This window comes from Dromiciops gliroides, chromosome 1, assembly GCF_019393635.1.
Source record: "Dromiciops gliroides isolate mDroGli1 chromosome 1, mDroGli1.pri, whole genome shotgun sequence".
Taxonomy (NCBI): Eukaryota; Metazoa; Chordata; class Mammalia; order Microbiotheria; family Microbiotheriidae; genus Dromiciops; species Dromiciops gliroides.
Genome location: NC_057861.1, coordinates 147,678,921 through 147,703,071, shown reverse-complemented (window position 1 = coordinate 147,703,071; position 24,151 = coordinate 147,678,921). Strand labels below are relative to the sequence as shown.

The window sequence follows — 24,151 nt, the reverse complement described above, 5'->3', positions numbered from 1 at the left end:
TTTGACATTTACTGTGTTACTTCCCTCCGGAATACCAAAGTCCATGCTAGGTCAGCTTAGTGGTTACAGAGGAATTACCCAGGGGACTCACCTAGCAAAGATCTCAAAAATGGTAGAGAAATTACCTTATAATCCAGAGAAATAGTATCCTTAGGACCTCTGAGGTCTGGGTTTGAGAATATAGCAACTATGTAAGGTATCCCCATCCCTTTTATAATATATCTCTTCTGGTATTCACAATATATACTTTCATGTGAAGGTCTCATCTGTGTAACCTGGTTACCACACTCTGAACCTAAGATTACTTGTTATGTTTTGTGAAATGGTGTATATTTTTATTACTATATGTGAGGGAAAAACCCATCCTCTTCTCAATAATTCTCAGGAACTCAGCAGCGAGGTGACAAAGGCCTTATTTTCTTCTCATGAGGAGGCACCCTAGTGTGCAGCTAGCGGGTGCCCCGAAAGGGGGCTCGCAGGCCCTGTTTTATACCCTAGTCCCTAACTCGAATGGACCTTCCCCTTTTTCATCACTGGTCGGGGTTACAATCTACGCGGAAAAACTAGCTAATCGGAAAGCAGTATTCCCACCCCTCTTCCTTATACTTCCTTATATGGACAGAACTCTGGAGAGGACCTAATTGAGACCAGGGCTCCTTGAACCATGTGACCTGAGGGGGAGGAGGGGATCTGAGATCTTTGTCCTACAAACAGGTCAGGGGAGTATGACTGACTTGTTATATCCACATTGAGAGGAGACAATTACCCATTTCTCACACTATACAAAAAGATTTTTAAATCAAAAAAGGAAAAAACGGTGGAAAAATAAATTTTGAAGCAAAATTTTATTTGCCGACAGGTAAAGACCATACACTTTCAAGAAGTGCAAAATACACCATAGAAACCCTCCCCCTCAATACAAAAACTGGTATTAGTACACGTTTAAGCAATGCTACACTTGTTTTTTGTTGTTTTGTTGTTTTGTGTTTTTTTTTTTTGTTTTTGGCAAAGTGCTGTATTGTATTATTCAGTCTGTTTTGTAAAACCAACCATTCATCTGTGAACCAATCAATATCAAATTTTCTACAAAAACAGAAACTAGACAGTGAGTGGCTCAAGAAATAAGCTGCCTTTTATGCATAGATTGATGTACAGTATTTCTTCTAACTGAATGTCCTTGAGTCTTTCAAGTTGTTCAGATTTTGTGTATAGAAACACATTTACAAGGCACATAGTCTATTTGACAATACTATTTAACCTAGTTACAAAATGTATTGTCTTGGGGGGGAAAAAAAATCAATGTGTTCACAACATTTCTAAAACAAAACCAACGCCACTTTTTACTTTAAATAAAACACATAAAGATAACATCAGCAGAGACCCTTCACACACACACACCAAACCTGAAAGCCCAACCTCCCCTTCTAGTGCCTTGGTTTGTAAACAGCCATCCAGTTAGAAAATAAAAATCCCTTAATATTCCAGACAAAATACAGAACATTGTTATATGGAGCGAAACATTCAGATTTAAACCCAAAACAAAACAACACAACATATATATTAAGAGAAACCCCAATGATATGCAACCATATATAGTATCTCACACTGAAGCTGCCTTTTCTGAAAGTAACTTCTTTTCCCAAAATAAAGACATTAAAAGAGAGATGTCCTCCTAGGTGTATAACTTTCCGAGTTTTCAAACTGCTTAAACTTGGATAGTTTTAAGAAAAACTGTGGTATATGACAAGGCTCACCATCACAAAAAAATTTTCTAAATATAAAATTTTAAATAACATTTTTAAACATACATATGGAAAGGGATGAAATCACCTTACCTAAGTTGACTGCTAACAAAAGACCTTCAATTCTGGTGACCAGTTCTACAAGAATTATTAAGAACAGGCCTTAAAAACTGCAATAACATTACCAAAACAAACAAAAAATACCCAATAGAGTAGTATCTCCCTGTGCAAGGAGCAGTCTCAAACTGTCTACAGCAAAAATAAAATCCCTAAGTGAAAAGTTCTTTTCACTTCATTATTCAATCCCACTAACAATTTATGGGGTCTAATTTGAGGTGGACAGATTTAATCTTCCTTCGATTTGTCTTTTCCAACTCAAAAGAAAATCAGGCTTTGGGCTATACTTTTCCTGGCTCTTTTCCTTTTAAGAAAATAAAAAGGACTTTTAAAAAAGTGTGATTCCAATTTGAAAGCATAAAATAAGTAAATGTCAAAAAGCTTTAATGGCAAATTTACTGTTCTCCCACTAGAAGACTGGGACAGAATCAAATTGATGACATCAAAGCTTAACATAAACCAGGGCATGAATATAAATCGAGTGAAGGACAGTAACAAAAATTCCCCACAACAGGAAATTTTATAATTGAACTACTTTGAGCCAACTTTGAAAACATCAAACAAATAAAACAAAATGAAATTATAAATGCATTCATATGGAAGATAAATCATGGATAGTTAATTTGCAATTTATAGCACAGTAATAAGGCTATTTGAAGCACAATGTAATGTCTTTATATAAATGTTATTAATACAAACTGCAGACAGTGAAAAAAGCCTTTTAAGAAACTTTAAAGGGGGCACATTTCTCCTTATATGAATCTCATATAGTACAGGCTAAATAAGTGATTTTAGATCACTAGCATTTATTAATAAACTTTAAAATCTAATCTCTTTGGCCATGTTTCAAAAAATATATCAGATTCACATTTCCAACTCAGCTACTGGCCCTGCACCTTGAGGAACTTCAATTTTAGGAGGGGAAATTTTGATGCCAACATAAATATCATAGCATGCTTATAATACAGACTACATCTGGGTAACAATCACCCAATAAAATTCAAACAGTTTTTTTAAAAAATAATTTTAAGCCTACAAAATTAAACTGATAGGCAAACAAAGGGTCAGTAGCTAATATAAAGGTGAATGAATTAGAAGCCCTCGAGAAGGGGGGGTGGGGGCAGGGCAGCTAGGTGGCGCAGTAGATAGAGCACTGGCCCTGGAGTCGAGTACCTGAGTTCAAATCCAGCCTCAGACACTTGACACTTACTAGCTGTGTGACCCTGGGCAAGTCACTTAACCCCCATTGCCCCACCAAAAAAAAAAAAAAAAAGAGGAGAAAGCATACAGTAATTTTATACACAAATCTGTTCATGTGGCCATAGCAGATTTTCACAACTGAATGTCATCTATAGCTCAAGGTATCAGTACTTCATGTAACCCATGTAAAAGAACCTTTCTTCTCAATACTCAGAAGCTTTACAAAAGAAATCATTTAGCCTTATTTTCAAGTTTTCCAACTGTAACTGCCCTATTAGCAAACAGTTTCTAAGTCATTCTCCTCCCATGTAAACAGTTTAACAAAATACTAGCCCAATTTGACAGAGCTTTGTGGACTTGGCCCCTAATCAGGAAAAAAATAAATAATGGGGAAAGCCATGAAAAGTGGACTTAAATCCCCTGTTTTGAAAAATGACACTTTTTTTAGTGCTACTGGAAGAACTCTTTTAAGCATCTAAACACACTAACCATTTAACTTCTTTGAATTACAATCATCCCATGCTTTTCACACATAAAGGGGGAGCAGAGGTTCCCATAGTTCCTGGCATCTGAAGTCCACACAGAGCCATTTAAAATAATACTCTGCATGATTATAATGCTTTTATTTTTGAAAGCATCTTAACATGCATTTACTATTTAGTCAGGGCTGGACTATATTTGTAAAAAGGACTCTGATAATAATGATATTCTTCTATTGCTAGCAGAAATGGACTTTGAGTTCTAATTATGTGTCCCTGGTCATACAGGGAACTGAGAATTCGTAGTGTGGATAGCTCAGTAAAAACCCTCACTAAATACTAAGAAAGTAAAGTGGTTGGTTACAGATTAATGGTAAGTCTGTCATGGTTGGGTTTCTTTTTTCCTTTTATGAAGCTAATTATTTATGCTGGAGAGAAAAAATTAAACCAGAGCTTGGCTTCATTAGCACCATGCTCTCTTTAACTACCTACACCAAGCCCTGGCAAAGATATGGCCAAATAACAACTGATTCAGTATAGAGAGCAGCCCCTTAAAATTACATGGAAGGTCCAGTTCTAGAAATCGCCTAATTCCACTTCAAATTTATTTGTAATCCTCACAACACCCCTGTGAGGTAGGTATTTTTATTCCCCTATTGAGGAAAAGAGGATAGAATAGTTCAAGATTTTGCCTGAAACAGAAAAATTAGCCCATAGAGCAAGAACCGAAAAAATCAAGAAAACCCCAGCCTCTAATCTTCATTCAAGACAATCTTAGTCTAGAAGCAGTGCTTGTCAGGGGTCAATCCATGCATACCACATATCAGCACAGGCTTAATGGTGGAAAAGCAGGATTTAATAACCTGGTTCTAGGTTGGAAATAAAGACTTGCACTTCTCACTGTGTAAAAGCGAAAAGGCTGTATTAATTTCTACATAATAATAATGGCTATTTTTCTAATTCTGCAACTAATCAATAGAAAAAGCTCTAAGTAATCAAAACACTGGAACAAATGAGCATCTTTACATAAATGAACACTTCTAAGTATAAACCACAGATCTGCTTTTAATTTTACTAAATGAAACAGGTTATTTCTGTCCCACAATAACCTGTAATGTGTACCACATCACTATAATAATCAGAAAGATAGCTAACTCCTATCTACCAACTAAATGTACCTGACATATCAAAATTAACTGTATGACTGATGAGGAAATAGTAAAATAATCAAGTTCTCTTTCAATAGAAAGTTCAGCCATGATTCCATTATGTCCATGGCAACCATTGCCTTTTGATGCTTGTTAGTGTGTAAAAAATGTACTCATTATATACAGAAAAGATTATCAAGTACTGGTCATTAAAGTGTATGACTGACCCTGAGAAATTTTGTTTACTCAAACTTTTGATTAAGTAATACAAAAAAGAAAAAGAAATTCAGCTGAAATCTTACTATTCCATCACTCAGTAAGAAATTTCTTTAAAATGCCAACTAACTCACTTGTGATGTCAAAGACATTCCCAAAATACTAAATACTGCAATCGTGCTGATATTTCTAAAACATTCTGAAAATGTTTAGAAAAAAGTTAACTCTTAAGAGCAAGGCATTGTGTGATACACAGAATGTAAATTTTTATAAAACAATTATCTAGAGAAATAATTCTATTTAAATGATTGATCATCAGTCAAGCTGCAAATACACACCTTTGTTATTTTAGTGTATGTGCGCACATCACACTCACACACACTCTCACACATAAAACCAAGAGCAATATACCAACAAATTGATATGATTTAAGACTTGGAATTCTCAGTAATTGTACTGACGCTGGCAAGGCTGGTGAACAACCCACCCATTGTGCTTGATTTGCCGAGAATGGCAATCCCTGGTAAGATTTTGGCGTCGGAGGTTATTTCTGTTCAGATGTCTTTCACCATGTTCTTTTATCCACTGGGTCGGACGAAAGCTCTTGGTTTGTTCAAGGAAAGTTGGATGAGAAGCAAGAGCTGCAACATAGCAGTGAACATGTTGCCCCACTTCATTAGGTACTTCCATTCTGAAATAGCAAAAAGATGTCAAATGTTCATAAATAGAAATCTTATTAACTAAAGCTATCAGTTATTTGTAAATAAAACTTACAAAAATACCTTTCAGCTAAATTCGAAAAATTTCCCCTCTGTAGTTGTATTATTAGCATTGTAAAGGAGCTGGTCTTTGTGCAGTAATGCTGTTTCAGTCTCTGGGGTAAGCTTAAGCAAAAACAGCTATACACAGATTGACTGGCAAGACATCTATGTATTTTTAGTATAGAATAGTGGGACACTTTATTATTATTATTTTTTTGGTGAGGCAATTGGGGTTAAGTGACTTGCCCAGCGTCACACAGCTAGTAAGTATCAAGTGTCTGAGGCTGGATTTGAACTCAGGTCCTCCTGAATTCAGGGCTGGTGCTCTATCCACTGTGCCACCTAGTTGCCCCAGAAAAGATTATATTTAGAGTGCTATTATGTAAGCCAAGCTAGAAAGGCCATAAGAAATCCAAGGTATGTGCTATCAGAAATGTATTCCTGTATTGAAATGGATCTGAATTGTATTTATAACAAGAATGCAAAATCTGTGAGGATTTTGAGGATCAGGTCTACACAGCCAAGTTTACATGGCTATTTTCATCCATATGCTTAAATCTGGTTTTAAATGTTTAGGAAGAACATGATCATCCAAAATAAATGCTCAATAAATACTAATTTTTCTAAATAGCAGAATTCATAATTATATAAGGAAACCCACAGAATATATAAGTTTTAAAATCAATACCTTTTAAAATATAAACATTTTTATGAATTCTTAGCCTTCCTAGTAGACTTTAAAATGTTGCACGGGTCCTGGGCTGATGAAATACTTACTGTGCCAGTGAGCCTTAAGCAGCCTTTTCTGGCCCTACAATATCAAATGGTGAACTATTAAACAACTAAAGAGATTTTAAGCGCTAGTTTAACTTTAACGTATGGTATTGATCAAATTTTCTTTATTAATCTTTATTAAAAATTATTTACTCCACCCCCCCAAAAAAATTTACTCTAATTTATATATTACTTAAACATAATAAGACTGACAACATAATTTATCACAAATAAACCTTACAAAGGCTTAAATGCAATCAGGTGTGAACCTTGACTCAGAGCCATCAATTCACAGCACTAGAGCTCCTTCAGTTCTATAATGAAATAGTAAAATATTCCAAAGAAAGATCCCTAAAACAGACTAATCAGTAACACAGCTAGAATGGATCAAAATAATCCATCTATTTGTTTAAAAATGACATCTAGCAACCATAATGGGACAAATAGATCTTTAAGAATCTGAACTGTTTAATGTTGTTTCGGATTCTTGGGTGGAAAATACTGCATGTTTAAAGTTCGTTAAGCATTCCTTTAATTTCTCAACCCCTGACAACCCAGCCCCCACCCCCACCCCCACCCTACCTCTCCCTTGTTTATTCCCTTCCTAAGGCCCCAGGGCTTGACTCCATGCTTACCTTTCCACTGCCATACTCCAATCAGGGTTTTTCCCTTACTAGGACACAACAGTCAGAAGGAAGTCTGGGAGAGGTATGGCTGCTGGGTTTGAAGTTTTTCCTCCCTCTACTTCCCCTTCACCACCTCCAGGCCTAGAATTAGACCAGGTCTGGGGTAAGAGGAGAACCAGAGGGTTCTCAAGCAGGCTCAGGCAAGAACCAGTAAATGGCAGAGTAGCAGGAGTTGGGAGAGGGGAAGGAAGCATGAGAACTCCCAAGTGCAGGGCCTGTTTGATTATAAGCTGGGAACTGCCTACAATTCAGAGCTAGATAGTCCAGTGGATAAAGCACCAGCCCTGGATTCAGGAAGACCCGAGTTCAAATCCGGCTCAGACACTTGACACTTACTAGCTGTATTACCCTGGGCAAGTCACTTAGCCCTCATTGCAACGTCCCAAAAAACCCAAAATTAAAAATACAAAGCTCGTTCATAGAACACTCACTAGGTGACATATTTTTAAAGATAGTTAAAGGGTCTTTAAAACACTGCAAAACTGGATGTCAACTTTCTGTCATTTATACATTAACAATGTCATAATTGGGTTTTAATACCTTACTATTCTCCTAATAGAGAAACTAGGTGTGGTTTCACTGGCATTTTAAAAGAAAGTACTTTAATTAACATATGAGAAACCAACCACCTTATTCTCTCCTTCACAAACTGTTCTAGTCAGAATGAATCAATGTTTTAATTAAATTTGTTTTGGATAAAGTATTTCAGATACTTTAAATATTATGGCAGGCTTCAGTGGTAAAACTGAACACAGTAATTCATGCCAGTAAAAGGCATGTTTTCCAAACACTTCTTTTACGAATCAAAGAAGGTAGCAATCAATCATGCCAACTTTGAACCCTGATTTTTTTTGGGGGGTAAATTTACAAATATTCTCCTTAGTTCAAGAAACATATTCATTGCATATATCACTTAACAAACTTTGACATAATTATGGATACTATACAGGGACATGAACTATGTACAGATGAGATAGAAGGAAAACATTAACACAAATACAGTAATGATATAGCAATGAAACTCTAGGAATCTGGCTCTGGATAATCTAAAAAAAGTGGCTCCCTAACTAGGGATGCCTGCCCTGCCAACCTCACCTCACTAAGATTGTATAAATATATGTAGATAAAAAGAATTTTGTGATTTTTGAAGTGCTACATAAAGGTGAGTTATGATAACAAAGAAAGGCTTTGGCAAAATAATTTTGGTCCAATTGCTAGGCTGTGTCCAGAACTCAAATACCAGTGCAACGATTGGAATAACGCCACCTGCTGGATACTAACTGTAGAAGAGTTCTGCCCATGAAACGAAGGTCTTTGAGGGCAAGACCAGGAGTCTTGTCTTTGGTATCAGGAAGTGACGCGGACTAGTGGGAGGAGGAAGGAAGAGACTGGCGCGGAGTCTGGGGCTCTTTCCTTTGGACTCTGGTGGAGAGCGGAGCTAGAAATGTGCTCTCCCTTTAATAGATAGGAATCTAGGCCTTTCTCTCTCTCTTTACCAAATTCTTATTCTCCTTAATAAATGCTTAAAAGTCTAACTCTTGCTAAAGCTTATAATTTATTGGCGACCACTCATTAGATATTTTAGACAGTTTAGCTAGAATTTTAGCCCTTAACAGATGGCTGACCACGAAGAGGAAAGCTAAACCTCAGTCTTCTTCTGATCTTCTGGTTGGGTAAGAAATTTCCCCTCCCTCTCCCTTTAACTGCTAAGTACTGGTGTACTGGCTGTGTTTTCCTTTAAATTTTTTCGAATGGACCTTTTAAACTCCCTAATTATCCTATTTTTGATTTTAGTCTGTTTAACCAGACAAATGGGAGATAAGATCATGTTAATGCTTTGTTTTTGTGGATTTTCTATTTTTATTTTTATTTTTGTTAAAAGAGCCAGCAACTTACTCACACAAGGAAATATCTCTCCCTCTCCCAACCATGCTTTTTCAGAGAAACCTGAAGAGATTCCGGCAGCTTTTCCCAGTTCTAACAGTAATTGTTGCTTTAATTTTGCATGCCTGGAGGCAATGACCCACCCTCTGGAAGCTTTTAATCCCCTAGCACCTGGAGGCAAAGTGGGGGAAGAGGAATCCAGGCCTGAGTTCAAAATCAAGTCTGATTCAAATTGTGCTGGTCCCTCCCCTCCTCTCCAGACCCCACCCTCTACTCCTCCCATGGCTAAGCCCATTGCTTCCCTTGCCTGGGAAGTCCAGAGATCTAATGCTCATGCGCAACTTTCTCTAACTACATTTGCAGCTTCAGGCTCAGCCCTTCCCCAGCCTGGCTGTGCTTCTGAGACAACCTTAAAAAGCCCTTTAAATTCCAGATATGCTCGTTTTGTTCATAATTTTGCTAACCTGCTTTTGTCTTTAATTAGTAATCTTATAAAGCATTTGTATGGTGAAAAGACTGACGGACAATATAGAGGGGTTAAAGAAGAAAAACTTAAGCTGAATAAGAATGACAATCAACATAGTTCAAGACTCTGCTTCTTTTGGCATGGAAGGGTATATATTGTACAGAAATGTAGAAGCAAGCAGCAAGGTATTGATATGAGTATTGGGGATTTTAGATATCGGAATCAAAAGTGTTCTGAATTCACTCAGAGTAATAGTATCAGTTCAGAGGTTACATAGGATTTCTATGCTATTATATATACATTTTGAAATTAATGGTATGGGTTTATTTTCATAGAGATTTTCATGCATTTGAGATTGTGTTTTATACTTAGTTTCTAAAACAAGGAGAATATTTGTAAAAGCTTTTTATAGTCATGTGATCAAGTTTATATTTTATAATACTCTTTGATATTAAGTTCATATTCATTTAGATTTCCCTAGTTTGAATTTCATTGTCTATTATTCCACGTGCATTTTCTTCTATTCATTCATCTATCTAATTTTGAAACAGGGTTTTGATTTCATAATACAATGTTAATTCTAGGAGTATTGTGCTCCCATATTCTGAGTTGTTTGTTTTTGTTATTTTTTTTTTCCTCAACTGATTATTTGATCAAACTCTTTAAAGCATTTCCCTGGCAAATTGGTTGCCATGGCAAGTGTAAATTGATTCTAGAAGTATTATTTTTGATAAGCATATTCCCAAAAAAAAAAAAGAGGGGAACATTTGTAAAAGTTTTCTTTTTTCAAAAAAAAAAGTTCGAGATTCTGTTGTGCTTTAACTTGTATTTAAGTATGTTCTGATTTTCACAAAAGTAATTGTATACTAAGTAAAAAAAAAGTGTATTATTTGAAATTGTTGCATAATTATATATTATATTTTGAGTCAAGATGTATTCACATTTTTTGCAATCATTTATTATCCTCAATTTTAAATCCATATGAGACTTGGATTATGGGAACTTATCATTTAAGACATTAATTGCCTTTATTCTGAGTTATCAGATGCCAGTTGGCCAAGATGCCATCCAATCAAAAGAGGAATACATGCAAGAGCAGACACTGAACTGTCACATGAGGGGAGACATGCATGAAGTCAAGGTATGGCCGAGGGAACGGCTTTTGACAAATGTTGAGGTTAGATTCTCTTGGTTTAATATTTTATTTTATTTTTCCCCACAATATTGTACAGATGGCTGGAAGTATTCATCCCACCCATCTCACTCCTACACCTGGCTTCTATGCTCCCTCCTATATGCCTGATGCCATGGACATCTCAATCCCATGCATCTGATTAAGTCTGACTCAGTTTCCTCCAATATGTTCGGTGGCATGGACATATATTCCATCCACCTATTTTAAGCCTGGCATACTGCATGGACAGTATATATTGCTCAAGTGTGGGAATGCTCATATCCCATCATTTCTCTGTTCTTTTATGGTAACCCCCATAATTATCTCAGATGTCATGATAAATAACAGTGTTGAATTTGGCCTTGACATCTGTTACCAATTATATTAGATTTGTAATTTCTCATAATGGCATGAGGATAATTAGGCAGATGATGCAAAAAGTGATGAAACAAAGATAAAAATTATTTTTAAATAATTAATATCGCAGCAATTGTCTTCTCAATTACCCTCCATAAGGGGGGGACTATAGTAATATTATAATTTTAAAGAATGGTTCAATTTTTGTTTTATTATATGTTTCATGTGTAACAACTAAGATTCTGAATTCCCTTAGACATGTTTTTGAGAACTTTCATTGTTTGATTTGATTATTGACAAAGCTATTTTAAAGTTGTGTTAAGCTCAATTTTGTAGGAAATTTCCTGGCTGATTACCAGTATCCACACATCAACCCCTGAAAAGACTTCCATTCCACGACTACACCTAGAGGACATCTGAGAAAAGACTTTCAGAGACTTTAAATGAACAGTTTTGATTTGTTGTTTTTGTTTTTTTTTTCTCTTTCTGTTATAATATACACCATCTGTAATATGTATTCTCTGCAGAGACCCTCCCTTTGCAAGACTAATGTCAAAGCGTCGGTTCATGAGGACAAAAAAAATCGCCCCTCTGGACAAAACTTTCCTCTCTTCCTTTTCTATATTGTTGTTCACATATTATTAGTTAGCAATAGTTATTATATTCTTTTTACTGTTCCGTCAAGGAAACATTTTGTTTCTTGAGGAACAACAGGGGGGACTGCAACGATTGGAATAACGCCACCTGCTGGATACTAACTGTAGAAGAGTTCTGCCCATGAAACGAAGGTCTTTGAGGGCAAGACCAGGAGTCTTGTCTTTGGTATCAGGAAGTGACGCGGACTAGTGGGAGGAGGAAGGAAGAGACTGGCGCGGAGTCTGGGGCTCTTTCCTTTGGACTCTGGTGGAGAGCGGAGCTAGAAATGTGCTCTCCCTTTAATAGATAGGAATCTAGGCCTTTCTCTCTCTCTTTACCAAATTCTTATTCTCCTTAATAAATGCTTAAAAGTCTAACTCTTGCTAAAGCTTATAATTTATTGGCGACCACTCATTAGATATTTTAGACAGTTTAGCTAGAATTTTAGCCCTTAACACCAGCATGTCAGTTATCTGGTTACCATTTGGGGGAAAATACATTGATTCCTATAAAACACCCAAATCCTATAACATGGATGGGGGCGGGGCGGATTCTAGTAAACACAACATTTTCAGATGCCATCTACAGCTTCACACAGAATCAACTACAATTCAATTATTTAAAAAAATATCTCTAGGCATTTTATGTTTGAAACATTTATCTTAGCATCTCAAATTAGACTTTGTACTACAGTTAAAATTAATTGTATTACATTTGGATAATATAAGTTACTTACAACTTACCTAGGATTGCTTGGATTATGAAATTCATCAGTCTCACAGCTACCCTCATTAAGATTTCTGGAGGAATTATAAACAGACATGCTGGGATGTTCAATTAGAAGGTTTTCCAAAGGACTGGTTTCCACCTTGATAGTGGTTAATCCACCTGCAGTAAAGCATGGGGGAGGGGTAATAAACCAACTCTCCTCCATTGGACAGGCCTCAAACTGGACGAAGCAAGATTCACTAGTATCAGCTAAACATTCCAGGGAAGCTGGTAAACAGGAAAAAACTGGAGGATGATCAGTAGGCAATTCTTCACTCACATCTTCCTCTTCTACTTCTGTTGAAAAATTAGTGTCTAGGTTGTATTCCAAATTAACAGGAGGTTGAACAGTTCCACAGTGGAGATTGATGTCATGTTGATTATTTAAATAATCAAATCCATAGGGCATATGGGGGGAAAACGGGAAAATGTTATTAACATCACACATTGTATTTACATGCCTCTATTTTACTAACAAATAAAGATTTGGTTATTCCATTCAGTCAGATAAATGATTATCAACTATGACTTATTGAGCACCTAATAATAGCTTTTTTTTTTTTTTTAGTGAGGCAGTGGGGGTTAAGTGACTTGCCCAGGGTCACACAGCTAGTAAGTGTTAAGTGTCTGAGGCCGGATTTGAACCCAGGTACTCCTGACTCCAGGGCCAGTGTTCTATCCACTGCGCCACCTAGCTGCCCCATAATAGCTTTTTAATCACTGGTTTTTTTAAGCAAATAAATTGCCAGAAAAACAAAAAAATGAAAGTTCACTACCTGTAATAGAAGTGGATTTCCTATCCTATCCTAGCTCTAATTTTATCAGTTTTTTAAGTTTAGAAGATCAAAGCCGGGGCAGCTAGGTGGCACAGTGGATAGAGCACCGGCCCTGGATTCAGGAGGACCTGAGTTCAAATCCGACCTCAGACACTTAACACTAGCTGTGTGACCCTGGGCAAGTCACTTAACCCCAATTGCCTTACCAAAAAAAAAAAAAAAAAAAAAGATCAAAGCCAATTACTTTGGTCCCCTGGCACAAAAATAGTATGTTATTTTTCCAATAAATCTGTTTATTTACATTTTGGTCTTGTAACACCTCAGAGTTGCTGATTTATTTACGCACAAACAGAATATTTACCACTTCACATAATGTTTACAAACTGAAGACCTCTTACCTATAAAGTCAACAAGAATCCATTCATCATCTTCTTTTTCACTAAATTCTGGTTCTTTGCTAGAAGAGTTCTTGATTTCACCCAGAAACATACTATTCAACCTCTGGAACATTGTTGTTAAGGCAAGAATGAGACTTTGGCTGGTTTTGGAGCTGCGATTTCAAAACACTGTCTTCAATTAGCCCAATGGCACAGACAGGAAATTAAAGTGCATAAATTCTTATTTAAATAAGGTACGAAGAATCATTATCCTCAGCTGAAAAAGAAAAAGAATAATTATTGATCAACAAACATTTAGAGCACTCTAGTCTTGAGTCTTCCCTTCATTCCTAGAAAGGCACTAGCCAAATACTTTTCCAGGGAATGGGGGAAAAACGTCACTTCTTTCCTATACTGTATTTGCTCTAGTGGCCAATGTTCTACATGATCAACCAACAAATAGTTGTAATGCCACTGAAGGAAGCCCCAGCCAGAGTTCTGACTTCCCCAGTACATACTTCAAAGCACAACTCTGTTCACAGCACAGTACAGGTAGAGTGGTCTTGCAGTCACTGAGGGGCTTACTCTGGCTATTAAACTCAAAAGGAGAAGACTAAAGTTCAAAACAAAAATGTTCATTTTATTTATGTAAAATTAAGATTCAACATCACCCAGCATAGAAACCAGTTAATTTTGGGTTCAGCAGCTTAGTGACACAGTGGGCAGCATGCAGGCCTTGGAGTCTGGAGGACCAGAATCCAAATGCAGCTTCAGATACCTAACTGGAACACATGGCAAGTCACTAGACCCTGGATGCCTCAGTTTCCTCAACTGTAAAATAAGCTGGAGAAGGAAATGGCAAACCACTCCAGTATTTTTGCCAAGAAAATCCCAAATGCGGTTATGAAGAATCTGTGTGACAAAACTGACATGATTGAGCAACAATAAAAGCTTGTTGATTGAAGCAACTCAACAACAAATTTTGGATTTTAAAAAATAAGTTCATATTGCAAAATGGCTGAACAAGTTGTGCTATAAGAAAGGATGAGGAGGCAGCTTTCAGAAAAACCTGGAAAGAATTAAGTGGACTGATGCGGAGTGAAGTGAGCAGAACCCAGGGGAACATTGTACACAGTAACAGCAACATTGTGTGATGATCAGCTGTGATAGACATAGCTCTTCTCTGCAATACAAATGATCCAACACAATTCCAAAGAACTGGTAATGGAAAATGCTCTCCACATCCAGAAAAAGAATTGTGGAATCTGAATGCAGATTGAACCATACTATTTTTACTTTTTTTTTTTCTTTCTTGAGATTTTTTCCCTTTTGTTCTGATTCTTCTTTCACAGCATGACTAATGTGGAAATATGTTTAACGTGATTGAACATATAAAACCTATCTCAGATTGCTTGCCATCTGGGAGAGAAAAGTTTGGAACTCAAAATCTTGTAAAAATGAATGTTGAGGGGTGGCTAAGTGGCACAGTAGATAAAAGCACCAGCCCTGGATTCAGGAGTACCTGAGTTCAAATCCGGCCTCAGACACTTAACACTTACTAGCTATGTGACCCTGGGCAAGTCACTTAACCCCAATTGCCTCACCTAAAAAAAAAAAAAAGAATGTTGAAAACTATCTTTACATGTAGCTGGAATAGAATACTATTAAAATTGAGGGGAAAAAAGAAAACAATCATGTTCACGCATTTTCTTCATTACTAGATAATATCAAATATAAAATGCAATTCTTTAAAGTGGTGCATTTCAAACTACTGTACTACTTCTATAAGTGTCCCATGTACTGACTTCAACTTAGGTGGAACTATTAGGTACACTCCTTCTAAAATCATTACAATGCCTGCTGCATTTAATTAATTTAATATTTTGGTTTTGTGTTTGGTTTTGGTTTTTTTTGCAGGGCAATGAGGGGTGACTTGCCCAGGGTCACACAGCTAGCTATTTGAGGCTGGATTTGAACTCAAGTCCTCCTGAATTCAGGGCCAGTGCTTTATCCACTTCGCCACCTAGCTGCCCTCTAATTAATTTAATATTAAGCGCCTATACTACATTCAAGGTTCTAGGCTAAGTCCTAGGGACACAACACAAATGGATAAAGTGGTTGTCAGAAGGATCTAGGTTCAAATCTCTCCTCAGACACTGGTGTGTGACTGGCTCAACTAGAATCTTAGCTTCTATAGCAAGCCTTTCCCAATTTCTTTTGGTTCTAAAGCCTTCCACTTTACTTCCTACTTACTGTATATATAGCTTGATTGTAAATATGTTTGCTTGCTGTCTCCTATTAGACTGTGAACTTGAGGACAGGGACTTTCTTTTTTTAGCACCAGTACACGTGGCAGAGTAGGTACTTAAATGTTTATTGACTTTGCCTCAGTTTTCTCATCTGTATATATTGAGAATAATAGCACCATCTATTACTATTATTTCACCCTGTTGTCAAGCTGCTTCAGAGAAGAAGCCTGGAGATGAGTTCCCAAGTAGGCTAAGTATTGTCTCAGTTACAGGGCAGGAAATCCTGCTCAGGAAAATACTGTTGGTTACAGTGGCTTCCCTGCCTCCTGGTAAATTTTCCTACTATGAGGAACAAGGGTGTGGCCCAGAAACAGTTGACTATGTCAGCTTTCCTATGATGCTTATTTAGTGGAAACTATTTTGTGCTGGGAACACTCATTGCTCTATAACCAAAGATATTTTTTCAAAACCTCTAATGAGCACAATTCCAGAAAGATGTGTCCAAGCCTTTTTGACTTCCTTAATCCAGTTGATTGAGAGCCCAATTATTTTCCTATATTATTTACTCACTAATTATATTTCATAGCAGAAAATCTCTGAACTTGCAGTATTGGCTTTTATCAGGTGCCATTTTCCTCCTCTAGAACTTCATTTCCTTGCCTATAAAAATAAAGATTTTGGACTACATCTGAAACATTTCTTTCCATCTCTAAAATCCATTGTTTTTAAGACTTCCTGATTCTAAGGTACTGTACATGGTTCGTGGCATGTAATGATCCTATAGCAAATGCAGACTGATATTATAAAATACACACAGGGAATATAAAAGCCAGGTTGATCCAACCATGGGATTCAGTTAGGCAAGGGGACACAGCCTGGATTCTGTAGGTTTTCCAGATTCATTATATGCCTACAGGGCAAGACACTGTTGTAGAAACAGATACCAAGACGTGGTGCAGACCTAGTATAAAACAAGTCCACAATCTAATAAAGAGGGAAGGATGTATGAAAAAAAGTAAATGTTATGATCAAGAAACACATTAAGTGCAAATAAAAGATGTAAATAAAGTCCTAAGAAATTGGAGCTTTCAAAACATCCACTTTCATTTGACAGATAAGCCGGAAAGTGTGGTCAGAAGCAACAGAAGAGATAAGCCTCAAGATATGAGCTGGACAAAGGAGCCAAAGAGAATACAGTCAGCATAGGAGAAGGGTGAAACTAGACTGTGAAAGGATTTAGGTAACTGGAATTGGAGCTACTTAATTAAGCACTGGGGATGCAAATACAAGCAAAAAAATCTGTACTCTTAAGAAGCTTACATTCTAAGGGAAAACCACATTAAGCTAAACTTGACTGGGGAGTGGGGAAGGATAGTAACCATAGAGTGGTAAGGAGATTGGCAAGAGGGGTGAGAAGTACAGAGAATAGATTGTATCTGAATAAAGTTAGATAGATGGGCTTCTCCTGAAAGAGTAACCAGTTAGGAAAATGGAGCTAAGGCATCGAAGTAATAAGGTGGATAGAGTGCTGGACCTGAAGTCAGGAAGACTCATCCTTCATGAGTTCAAAAATCTAGCCTCAAACACTTACTAGCCATGTGCTGCTTTAGGGAAAAAGAGATAGGAACCAACAGTTGCAGTGAGAGTAGAAAGAAACAGTCTGATGGGAGAAATCTTGGGGTGGTGAAACTAATAGAAATTATTACTGGCAACTGATTCTGTGGGGGTGGGGGTGGAGAGTGAGAGACCAGAAAGAGAAAAAGATGACTCAGGACTAGTCAGGGCTAAGTGACTGGTAGGAAAAGTGATTGCTATCAAAAGAAAAAAATTAGGAATGGCAAGCTTTCAGAAGATCATCTGTTTAGAACTAGAAGGCATCTTATCTCATTCAAGTGTCAAACTCATGGCCCACAGAACTCACAAGTGTGGCCTGAACCAGATTCAAATGTAATTGAGAAATGTTTAACAAAATACATTAAAAATACAACTTAGAAAATGTTAATTTGTGCTTTTACAACAGGAATCCACTTCTATTTGAGCCTGACATCACTGATCTAATCTAACTCCTTAATTTTATGACCAGAAAAAACATCATCAGAGAAACTCTCACCAGGTCACACTGGTAATAAATAGGAGAACCAAGATGTAAACTTTGGGATCAAAGCCCAGTACTCAGCATATGGACCATGCTATTCTCTTTAGCTGAAGAAATCAGTTTGAAGAATTTTATGACTGAATATAAGCATCTGTCATTGTCTTTCCATTGCTGTTCTGCCACCCCTAGGCAGTGGTCAAACAAGATTAATATTTGTAATATGTTAGCATAATGCCTGGCACATAGCAAATGCTATTTAAATGTTAACTACAGAGCTATTAAAACACTCTGCAGTTAAGACTGTCTAGCTCTAGAAAAAACTGATATGGCCAACTAGAACTTCAGGTAACATTCATTTCACGAGGAAAGTGTTTTCATGAGCTCACCTGCATTCACTGGTTTTGCACATTTACCAATTATTTTTGCTATACTGGACATTACCTTAATTAAACCAGTATTCCCAGACTAACCTATATAAGAGTCAAAAGAGAAAAAAATTGTTTAGTCATTTTCAGTCATGTCTGGCTCTTCATGACCCCCTCCCCTAGCCCCCCACCAATCTGGGGTTTTCTTGGCAAAGATACTGGAGTGGTTTGCCATTTCCTTCTCCAGCTCATTTTACAGATGAGGGAAACTGAGGCAAACAAGGTTAAGTGACTTGACCTGGGCCACACAGCTGAGGCCAGATTTAAACTGTCTTCCTGACTCTAGGCCCAGTACTCTATCCACTCCACCACCTACCTGCTAAACTAAAATAGAAATGGATCCCTGCTGTTAAACCACAATTTAAAACTATAACCCTGGGGGGCAGCTAGGTGGTGCAGTGGATAGAGCACCAGCTCTGGATTCAGGAGGACCTGAGTTCAAATTCAGACACTTAACCCTTACTAGCTGTGTGACCCTGGGCAAGTCACTTAACCCCAATTACCTCACCAAAAAAAAAAAAACCCAAACTATAACCCTGGAATTGAAGAATTATGAGGAATGGTGGTTCTTCTCAACTAGTAAAATAACAAGAACTACAAATTATATTTGAACTAGTAGATTTAATTGACTAAAGAGAAAGCAAGTTTATTGTAATGATTAGAGTGACGCCACCTGCTGGAGAGTTACTGTAGGAAAGCTCCACCATGAGGAGGCATCTGAGGACAAGCCATGTGGTCAGTTCCTTGGTGTCACTGTTTGTTCATGGGTACTGTCTATCAATGCTACCAGTCAATTAGCTTGGAGTTCTGTGTGCGTGCCTGTGCATGGGATGTTCCCAGTTTCACAGGAGGCTTCTGGGAGGAAGAAGGAAGCATTGGGTCCTTTTTGTTCCTGACCTCCATGGCAAGTTGGATAGTTAGATTTTTACCTTTCTCTCTGATCATTAGATCCTAATGCTCTTTAATAAATGTTTAAAAGTCTAAACTCTTGCTAAAGCTTATAATTTATTGGCGACCACTCATTAGATATTTTAAACAGTATAGCTAGAATTTTAGCCCCTTACACTATATATCTGGATCAAACCTACAAAACAAAGAAATTCTGTTCTTAATGGTGGAAAAGATTTCAGATCTACAGGGGAAAAGACCCAGGTTCAAAACCTGGGTTCACCACTTACTATGACCATATCACTTAATGCCTCTATGCCTCATTTGAAAAACTGTAATAAATACTTATACTACTTACTTAACTGGCTGAATCAAGGTAAATTTATGTAAAGCTTTTTGTGTAGATGAAATTGAGCTTAATATTTACAGAAATGAAATATATATTACAAATATTATATATATATATATATATATATATAATATATAGGTTGGATACATCTAAAAATCAAGTTTTAAAACTATCCATGAAAAACAACAACTATCCATAAAGAGTGGATTTCCTCTCATCTATATATGACAAAAAACACAATACAGAACCCTTGTTAGGCTATGGAAAATAACTCTTCTCTTTCCTTGTGATTTGTTTATAATTAAAGTGGACAAAGAGGATCTTGTTATATTTTGTTTGGTGTCCTAGAATTTAAGCCTAAGACACTATGTAGCCTCAATTAGTTACTTTTTACAACCCACTAGTTTCACTTGGATAGTTTTTTTTTCAATTGTACTTCAACTACCAGTAGGTGGCTCCAAAAAAACTTAAAAAAAAAAATCACACCTTGATTGATCAAAGTTTTCAGTCTAGGTGTACAGTCAGTGCTTGGCTTAGCTTTCAGACCACCAGGCTAAAGTATTCATCTTCCTTTTTTTCCTTCATATCCCTTATTTCTGTCAGCTAAATTAAAGCATGACTTTTCAGCTTCTAGTTCTTATTCCCATACCTCAGCTGAGTCATTTAGAGTTCCAGCTCTGACTGACCCTCGGACTCTACCCAGACAAAACAAGACTTCCTATTCATCTTCACAGGGTCATCAGCCAAGCCTTGGGAAGTGAGTTTCTCTTAACTAAAGCAGGGAGTTTTAAATTTGTCTAAGTGGACATTCCACTTAAATCATAGATTTATGGAAATACTGAAGCATTTTAGCTGTGGAGGAAAATGCTCATGCTGATCCTAGTCATTTAAAAGTTAATTTAGGGGCAGCTAGGTGGCACAGTGGATAGAGCACCGGCCCTGGAGTAAGGAGTACCTGAGTTCAAATCCGGCCTCAGACACTTAATACTTACTAGCTGTGTGACCCTGGGCAAGTCACTTAACCCTAACTGCCTCACTAAAACAAAAACAACAAAAAAAAGTTAATTTGGGGGGCAGCTAGGTGGTGCAGTGGATAAAACACTGGCCCTGGATTCAGGAGGACCTGAGTTCAAATCCGACTAGCTGTGTGACCCTGGACAAGTCACTTAACCCCAATTTCCTCACCAAAAAAAAATTGATTTGATCATATATATATATATATATATATATACACACACACACACATATCCTATATGGGATTGCCTGCTGTCTGGGGGAGGGGGGAGGGAGGAAAATTTGAAACTGGAAATCTTATGCTGAAATCAAATGCTGAAAGCTATCTCTACATGTAACTGGAAAATAATAAAATACTTTTATTAAAAAAAATTAATCTTTAGAGAGGTCGTATATACATATAATATATTCCTTTTTACTTCCAGTGTTCAGACTTTAAGGTAATACCCCAGAGAGATTAACCCAGGCTTAAAGTTACCAACAAGGATAAAAGACAATACAAAAAGATAGCATTTAAGTGGTAATTCCCACCCATTAATCTTGAGTTTTCAAAGTTATGCCACTCGGTAGGGAAGAATAAGACAACACATTTTTTTAAAAAGAAAGAAAAGAAAAAAGGATACGGAGATGGGAGTCAAACCAGTCACAGTAATCATATTAGCTTAAGACTTTGGTTCAAAACATTTTTGGAGAATACACTATCGGCTCAGAAGGATTGTGATCTGATCTTCCCCATCCCAAAGTTTCCAAATTTAAAAAACAATTCATCCCCCCCCATTTTTCTGGTGTGTGGGCAGTAGAACCAAATAATTTTAGTGGCCCAAAGCAATGAGTTATTATGACCTTTCTTTAATCAAATATTTAAAGATCATTTATAGTTGTTTTTTTTTTTAATGCAGTCTGGAAGAGAACTGTATTCAGTCAGGTGACCTGTACCGCCTCAGCTCCTTGCAAGTTAGCTCTAAGAGTGGAAAGTCTCTTCACCTGTAAAATAAAAAGACTGAATATCTCTAGGATCCTTTACTATCACTAAGTATTGTTAAAAGCTGGATGATTCGGGCAAATCCCTGAATTTCTCTAAGCCATTTTTCAAAATCATAAACGAGGTCATTCTTGGCACTATTTACAGGGTTTTTTGTGAAGCAAGAAAGCTATTATTGGGTATAAGCTATACAACGCACATTAATTCATGGCACATTTAAGTAGAATGGAGGAATATTGTTAAACCTAACCTGAAAGATCAGTTTTCACCCTTTCCTCTCCCAAAGCTACTCAAAATACAGAAGCACCAGAGTGGACAATAGCAAACTCCCTAGAGATGACAGGAAAGGGGCTTTTCCTTAATCTCTTCACTACTATTCCCAGCCTCAAATCTCTAACACAGAAGGTAAACATAATTAACTAATACACTTTATCAACACTAAAAACTGGTTCTGTTTTTTTTTTAAATGAAAAGCAGTGTGCTTCAGAACAGCATTCAATTCTTCATGAATATCTGAGAATTTCTTCCACTGAGGCAGCTATCAATTCCTCTAAGCAGAAAGGGTCTCTGAAAATTGCTTTGGCCAAAAGGAGTAATCAGATGCAATCAACCTAGTGAGGAATACTAGCCTGGGTCCTTGGGCAACAGATTGATTAATGTCTGTCACCAAGGCTATATCGGATCCTGCTCCAAGTTTTTGCTCCAGCCTCACTAGCTAGGATCACCTCCAGGAACTAACTTACTGTAAACAAAAACTTACACACTCCTTTAAGGTTAACACAGTTTCCTTCAAGCCGTGAGATGAGTTAATAGTCCTCATTTTACAGATGAGAACACCAAGATTACGTGGGGTTTAAGTGCCTTAAATAAATTATGGATAAGGAATGGATCAAAGGAATAAGTAGCCAACTCTCAAGAGTATTCTGAGAAGCAAGGATAAGTAAAAAAAAAAGCAAATAGGAAAATATTTATTGAGGACTTACTGACGTGACTGACTTTTCGCGTTGTACCAATCCCCAGCACTTAGTACAGTGCCTGGCACTTCGTAGGTGTTTAATTAATGCTTATTGATTGGCATATGATGTCAATGGGAATCAAGACAGAAAGAGTCCTGATAGAAGCAGAGGACGCAATGACCAGTCCCGGCTTCCCAGTCATGAGGAAGAACCTCGACTCGTCTCCGCAGATGTAGTCCGCCAAAAAACATTTATGAAATAACTACCATGTGCCAGATACTGTGCTAAGCCTTTAAAGGCCAGTCCCAACGCTCGAGGAACTCAAATGAACTGGAGAGAAAATCTATGCCAGCAGCTATGTACACACAACTGCATACAGGATAAACTGGGTAGAAGAATCGAGAGGAAAGGTGGAGTTAGGAGGGGCTGGGGAAGGCTTCCCGCAGAAAGGTGGGCTGTGGTTGGCGCTAGAAGGAAGCCGGGAGGCGGAGGGGAGGGCGAGCAAAGCGGCAGACCGAGGATTTGGGGTGAGGTGCCCCGACAGCCAGCCGGGAAAGGAGGTGCGGGAGATGAGGCGAGCCCAAGGAGGAGGCGGAGAAAAAGGCGGTCCTGCCCACCCCGGCGGAGAAAACAGGCCACCCGGAGGGGGAGGAGGCGGTAACCAGACACCCGACGCGCGCCCGGTTCCAGCGGTTCCTAGGGCAGCCCCCCGCACGAGCTACCGCCCTGTGCCCCCAGCCCCGGCCGCTGCTCGGTCCCCCGCGCCGTGCTCCGGGGGCTGCCCCGGCGAAAGGGTCCTCTAAGGCTTGAGGTAGCAGAGGTTGATCCCCGCCGTCCGGGGAGGAGGAAGTGAAAAGACTTAGAAAGTCAATAAAGTGAAGCGCGATGCGGGTGCGGCCGAGGGAAGGCTGGGGGAGTCGGACGGCGGGACATGGGGCGATCAGTCTCCTCCCGCCAGCTGCCGGGTCTGGGTCGGAAGGAGCAGCGAGCCAGCGGGGGCGCCCTGGGCACCCACTCCCCTCCCGCGCCCGGACACTCACGCTGGCCTGGGAAACTGCAGCCCGGGACGGAGGAGCTGGGGGGGAGGGGGCACGGTTCCGAACGCCCCCGGGCGGCTGAGGTAGCTGCGAAGGGCCTGGCGGGCACGGTGGGGGGAGCGAGCGGCGTTGGGCTTCGAGTCCTGCTCCTCACTTCCAGCGCCGCCACTGCTCCCACTGTGGCCGTAGCTGCCGAGCCGCCGCCTCCGGTCCTTTTGTTGTTGTAGAGAGCTCGGAACAGCTGATGGGCCGCTCCGCCCCCGGCACCGCCCGCCGGGCCCGGCAGCCAATAGGGAGAGAGGGAGCTGCGGGGCCGCCTGGGGAGAGGCTGTCACCAACGCACGTGACCTGGCGGCGAGGGCCGGAGACCTTCTCAAGTTAGAAACAAGCCCGGGCAACAAAGGAGACCGGAGCGGAGGAGGGAGAGGGTGGGGTGAGGTTGGGGGGGTGGGGGAGGAGCTTGGAGACTCGCGGAGGACAGTCGGAGCAGGGTTGGACGTGAGGACCTGTGCCTGAGGAGCAGGACAAGAAGCACTTTCTGAGCGGCGCCCCCGAGAGTTACCGGGCCGGCTCGGGCGGCCTCCTCGCGATCCCC

At 38.8% G+C, this 24,151-nt stretch overlaps 1 protein-coding gene across 4 annotated transcripts; it reads right to left on the bottom strand.

Annotated features, from left to right (window-relative positions):
* Positions 1-826: 826 nt before the first annotated feature.
* TP53INP1 (tumor protein p53 inducible nuclear protein 1) lies at positions 827-23,857 on the bottom strand. Of its 4 annotated transcripts, XR_006354072.1 has the most exons (6): positions 23,560-23,855; positions 13,583-13,838; positions 12,384-12,723; positions 7,073-7,204; positions 6,441-6,474; positions 5,490-5,593 (listed from the first exon to the last, which is right to left on the bottom strand). XR_006354072.1 is itself a non-coding variant. In XM_043975744.1 (5 exons), exons 2-5 carry the CDS (start codon positions 13,692-13,694, stop codon positions 5,579-5,581), a joined length of 501 nt encoding a protein of 166 aa, XP_043831679.1. In that variant the 5' UTR covers positions 13,695-13,838; positions 23,560-23,802; the 3' UTR covers positions 5,427-5,578. The 4 variants fall into 4 exon arrangements, 3 of the variants coding, with proteins under 3 accessions (XP_043831677.1, XP_043831679.1, XP_043831678.1); XM_043975744.1 differs by lacking the exon at positions 7,073-7,204 and having other exon boundaries at positions 5,427-5,593; positions 23,560-23,802; XM_043975743.1 differs by lacking the exon at positions 7,073-7,204 and having other exon boundaries at positions 5,551-5,593; positions 6,352-6,474; positions 23,560-23,857.
* Between the last annotated feature and the right edge of the window lie 294 nt (positions 23,858-24,151).

What these genes read in the sequence shown, in the direction of transcription:
- TP53INP1 (XM_043975742.1), bottom strand. Translation starts at nt 13,694, where the DNA reads ATGTTCCAGAGGTTGAATAGTATGTTTCTGGGTGAAATCAAGAACTCT. An exon ending in GATTCTTGTTGACTTTATAG is followed by an intron (nt 12,724 to 13,582) that starts GTAAGAGGTCTT and finishes AATACAACCTAG; the next exon opens with ACACTAATTTTTCAACAGAA. An exon ending in CATAATCCAAGCAATCCTAG is followed by an intron (nt 5,594 to 12,383) that starts GTAAGTTGTAAG and finishes TTGCTATTTCAG; the next exon opens with AATGGAAGTACCTAATGAAG.